The sequence below is a fragment of the Oppia nitens genome, unplaced genomic scaffold (genome assembly GCF_028296485.1).
Source record: "Oppia nitens isolate AA-2021 unplaced genomic scaffold, nextdenovo-longstitch-racon4-pilon3 scaffold1_pilon_pilon_pilon, whole genome shotgun sequence".
Classification (NCBI taxonomy): Eukaryota; Metazoa; Arthropoda; class Arachnida; order Sarcoptiformes; family Oppiidae; genus Oppia; species Oppia nitens.
Genome location: NW_026533199.1, coordinates 114317 through 120515, shown reverse-complemented (window position 1 = coordinate 120515; position 6199 = coordinate 114317). Strand labels below are relative to the sequence as shown.

Genomic DNA, 6199 nt, shown 5'->3' with positions numbered 1-6199 from the left:
TCTCTCTCTCTCTCTCTCTCTCTCTCTCTCTCTCTCTCTTATAAAACTAGTAGTTCACTATTGGAGACATATATACTGTATAATTGATATGAATATTGAATATAAAGTTTTTTTTATATGAAATATATAACATAATATAAATGCCATGAATTATCTTGAATTACATTACACACACATATATACAGTATATACAATAAAAAAAAAATTATTATTTAGTAGTATAAAACAAATACTCATTCATTTATATATATATATATAAGGATGTATTACATATCAGTCCCCATCCTTCCCTCCCTCCCTCCCCCCCAAAAAAACGGTATCCCATTTCTCATATGCCAAACCATAACCATAACCACACCATACCAATACCAAAAAGTGATGGTTAAGCTATTAATTACAGGGGTATCACATGAATATGGTATACACTACTGTATATATATGTATATATATATATATATATATATATATATATATATAAACTAATTTCAAATTCAAAAAGTGCAACACAAGTAATATGTTATATATATGTTTGATTTTTTTGTTTGTTTGTTAGTGATAGTAGTGATGATTGGCCTCACAATATGGGCACCAAACAAATATATATATATAAAAATCATTTAATTTAATCACACATTAAACAAGTGTATATGTTTTGTTGTTGTTGTTAATTTATTTTATTTTTTTTTTGATTTTAAATTGTTTTATTTATTATACTATAGTTTATATGAATGTGTGTCTGATATTAGGCGCCACTATAACCAGCGACAAGTGTTATACAATAGATAATCACATTTTGTTTGTTTGTTTGATATTATAGTATAAGTGATACAATATATATATATATATATATTTGTTTTTCAATTATTATTTATTATCTAATTTAATACATGCGATGATATCTAGTGATGACTACTCCTATCTCTCTTAACTATTTTGAATAAATAATTAAAATAAAAATAAATTAATTCAATGAATAATAATAATAATAAATCACAAAACAAACAAAAATTTAAATTATTAATTGATTAATTGGATATACAAAAAAAATTTACTAAAAAACTATAGTTGTTTTTTATATATAAACAAATTCAAGTCATCAATATATTATTTGATTAGCATTTTGATAATTAAATTTTTTTAAATAAAAGAAATATATACTTTTTATTTTGTTTGCTAACAATTAATAAAATTTGACAATTATTTGCTTGTTTTTAATTAGTTTAGTAATTGTTATCAATTTATTTACATATATATATATATATATATTTATAATCTATTTTTATTGCTTAATTAAACTTAGATATAAATTTATTATTATATATAATAGTTTTAAATAAATAGCTTATTATTAATCAATGAAATGAAATTAAATCAATAGTTATTACTGTTTTGTGATTTTGTTTTTTTATTTATGTATAAATTGTTTAAATTATGATATTTTTTTAAAAAATGAGTAAAAATATCTTTATTAACACAAAAAAAGCAAAACAAATACATATTTATGTTTTTTAAAAAAAGTAAATATTTAAATAAACTTATAATATACTTAAAAAATGTAAAGTACTTATAAATAGCATTATATTACAATGAAATTGAGAAATAATTTATTAGTTATTATTATTATTATAGTAATTATTATTTAAACAAAAAACATGTTTTTTGTGACTTAAATTGTGTTCATAATAATTATTATTTTAGTTATATATATATATATTCATTAAAATATACATTATTTGCTAATTTCTATACATTTTCTGTTTATATATATAATTGAAAAGTTAATACAACTACAAAAAAAACATTTTACGAGTTATGATATATGAGTTATTATGCAATTGTTTTATATATATTTTATGTTCATTAGGCACCGGGAACTATATGGTTGAAAAAACCGGGCGTTTTATATATATATTGTAGTGAATATGCTTTTAATTAGCATAAATTTATTGAAATAATTTTATTACCTTTTAGTTTTGCATTTATTTTATCATTTATTTGTTTATCTATTATTTTGCAACTATTTTTGGATTTATATTTCTATTTTCAAATTAGACCCTAAACTATATACAGTATTTTATTACCCGATTCTCTGAACAACCGTTTGTTGCCTCCAATCTATTGGCGCCGACCTGACAGTTATCTGCCGCTACCACTAACTGTTCAAAAGTCATTCAATTTAGCCAATAGCTACCCGTCCTCTCTCACACAACCGGTTGTCAAAAAAGATCTATAAATACTGTAGGCTTTTACACTTACATTGGACAGTAAGACAGACAGTCATACAGACAGTAACTACATATCGCATACTAAGCGCATACTGACCTCTCAGTTAGCCTACTACTCAATATAGAGTTATACCATTACTATAGCACTCAATACATGTGCTCTACAATACTGTACTTCAAATCAAACCATTGTATTCAATCAAATATTAATTGTGTTTAACTAATAAAAGTACTATTAATTGAAACTGTGTCTTAACTACCATTCATTCACTGCTATCACCATTACTGTCCCAACCGATCGTTGAAGATATATCAGGAATCTCAAGACATCTCAACCGGTTGTTCCCAACATTGGCCTACAGTTCCACAATCAAGTAAATCAAGAGATAGGAAGACATCATCGGTACGTACGGATCAACTCCTGCCTTACTTCGGCACCACAACTGCAAGTGATCATCATATATACCACTTGATTGGTCTCATAACGACCCTTCAGGTGATAACATACTAGTGGTTAAGTAGATAACTGGTTGTAGGTCTCATACCGACCCACGCTAAACAACCGGCGCCTCCTTAATCACCCTCTAGTAGTGATCTGATCTCAACTCAGACACTACAAATTGGCGCAGTCAGCACTGATCATACTTACGATCCTTACCTTCGCATAGCTGATGACAACCCCTATCACTGGACTTACAAGAAGCGGAACTCTATATCGACGACAAGATATACCTCACAGCGATAGCAACTCTAACGAAACCGAAGATACAAACTTAGACAACATGTCTATTAATGGTAATGACGTTAATAACTCTATTGAACCGGTTGTGCATATCTCAAGCGGTGCACCGACAGATACAACCGGTAAATCAAAACCTAAACAACGGAAGATACCGAAGTTTAGTGGCTCTTCAGATTCAGACCTCACGATAGAAGCATTCATATCGATGTTTGACAGAGCATTTCGATTGAACTCCGATGACGACAAAGTCGATGATATAATGGAGTTTCTAACAGACGACGCCGCCAACTACTATGGCTCGGATATCTTAACCGGTCCTGACGTCACATGGACTCATGCAAAGCAATTACTACTAGACCGGTACGCACACTCCGACATACCTCCCGTTGTGGCCGCAAATAGAAGACGCCAACAAAAGGCCGAAAGCATAAAACAATATTATGACGAAAAACTAAAGCTATTACGTCGAGTCAAGAACTACACTGATAACGACAAAGCCAACCTCCTCACCGATGGACTCATCCCTGACTATCGCGAATACTTTTATGGCCGTCGATTCAAATCAACCACAGAGTGGCTGGAAATGGCTCAAGATATAGAAGCCGACAAATCACGTAATCGACATTACAGACAACCCGGCTCATCACATTTTACAACCGACAAGAATAACGATAGGTTCAGCAAACGTTTTCCCAACAAACGTGATTCAAAAGACAAGTCTCGCCCACCATATTCATGTCGCATATGCCGTGACCGTGGCCAGACATCGTGGCACTATCATAAAGATTGCCCTCATAAACCAACCGTACCACAACCGGTTGTCACACCAAACATTGGTGATTCAAGTCAATCAACCGATACCTCTAATCATTACATACGTCCCCAAACCATGGCATCAGCAGCTAATGTCAAAAACATAATCTTAATACCGGGACGTATAGGGAATTTCGAACTATCTGCTTTTGCTGATCCAGGTTCAACAGTGGATCTAATGCCACTCTACGTAGCAAAACATCTACGGCTTCCAATTAACTATCGCCGATCAACAAGCGTATCACTTGCTCGTGGATCGATACGTACCGTTGGTGAAGTAGCATTTAAACTGACAATTAATAGGATGACACGTACTATGAAAGCACAAGTCCTTAACGGATTCGAGTATACACTTCTCATGTCTATCGACTCTCTTGGCCGTTATGGTGTCATCATTGATACACACTCTAAAACTGTATCGTATAAATGGTCAAACAAAATACACCCATTCTTAAAGTCAACCGGTCATCATTGCAATTATATGGCCATTCAACCCACAACAAACCGGTTGCCTACAATACCTAATAAAAATGTGGATCAACTCATTTACAAATATTCACAAATATTTGCCGCCGACTCTACTGACTTAGGCCGCATTAAAATTGAAGAGCACAGAATCGTATTGACTGACAATGAGCCTACAGCACAGCGCCCGTACCGTCAATCATTTCCAATGGCAGCTGAAACTGCCCGCCAAGTGAAGGACCTATTACAAAAAGGACTAATCCGGGAAAGCGTGAGCCCTTACGCTGCACCGATCACTTTGGCTCCTAAGAAAGACGGCACATATCGTTTGTGTGTGGATTACCGTCGACTCAATACGAAAACTGTCGCCGACAAGACCCCATTACCGGTTATCGCTGACGTCATTGACCGTCTCCAAGGATCAACTGTATTCTCAAAATTGGATTTCGCTTCAGGTTATTGGCAGGTCGCCGTCTCACCAGAAGACATACATAAAACAGCATTCGTCACCCGCGACGGACACTATGAGTGGACAGTCCTACCTTTCGGACTCAAGAATAGTCCCGCAACTTTTCATCGAGTAGTGCGTAAGATTCTCGGAAATCTCCATAATAACGGTGTCATATCATACTTGGATGACATCATAATCTACTCATCATCACTGGACGAACACAACCGATTATTAAATGAAGTGTTTAACCGGTTGTCCCTAAATAATGCCCGACTAAAGAAAGAAAAATGTGAGTTTTTCAAAAAATCAATTGAATTCATAGGCCATATCATCGATGGTAAAACAGTACGTCCGCCGGATAGTAAAGTGAAAGCGATACTAAACTTTCCGATACCAACTTCTCAACAAGATGTTCAACGATTTCACGGTTTGGCAAACTATCTCCGCGAATATATACCCGACTTTGCTTCAGTTACCGCACCATTGACAACACTTATGAAAAAGTCAAAAGCTAAAGAGTTTCAATGGCTTGAAATACATCAAGAGTCATTTGACAACCTCAAGAAACTAATGGCTTCCGAACCGGTACGCGGGATATACAACCATAGCCAACCGGTTGAACTCCACACCGACGCTTCCGCAATCGGTATCGCTGGCATACTATTTCAAAGTGGAAAACCAATCGGCTATTACTCCCGAAAATTGGCCATGCTGAAACACGATACACTGTAACCGAACTTGAATGCCTGGCCGTTCATGACGCCATCCGTTACTTTCGCATATATCTAGAAGGCGTTCAATTCAAGTTATATACTGACCACAAAGCACTCAAATGGCTCATTAACTTCCAATCAACGAAAAAACGTCTATTTCGTTGGTCAGAAGAGTTGAGTTTATATACTTTCGAAATCATCCATAAACCGGGTAAACAAATGGCTCACGTGGATGCCTTGTCCAGAGCGCCCGCCAATTATTTCATACGCGAAGCTATTATACATCAACACCAAAAACGCGATGCCGACCTCAAGTCTACATATGAGGAACCGGTACAAGTGATTACTACAGCTGACAACCACCAACCGGTTGTCTCATCACAAAGTCGACCAACTTTCACATCAAACGATACCGAAATACTTCAGACTATTATAAAGTATGGTCGAAAACTCACTATTATCCCTCCAAGTCTAGTATATTCTCTACTAGAAACATCTCATGACAACAGTGGTCATCCTGGAATACGGATAACCACTAAACAAATTAAAATACAGTATCATTGGCCAAATATGATACATGACATTAAAGAGTACGTCAAATCGTGTCCAACATGTCAATTGGTTAAGGTATCCAATCATGCAACCTATGGTCAACTACAACCATTGCCTACTCCCGATCAACCGATGAAACTAATTGCAATGGATACTATGGTCATGGGTAAAGAGACAAACGGTAATCAATACCGGTATATACAAGTTGTAATTGATCACCATTCCCGTTACGTGTGGA

General features: G+C 34.5%; 1 protein-coding gene across 1 annotated transcript; it reads left to right on the top strand.

Annotated features, from left to right (window-relative positions):
• Window positions 1–2896: 2896 nt before the first annotated feature.
• On the top strand, window positions 2897–5428 carry LOC128952506 (uncharacterized protein K02A2.6-like). Its single transcript, XM_054297912.1, has one exon. It carries the CDS (start codon window positions 2897–2899, stop codon window positions 5426–5428), a length of 2532 nt encoding a protein of 843 aa, XP_054153887.1.
• Window positions 5429–6199: the final 771 nt, after the last annotated feature.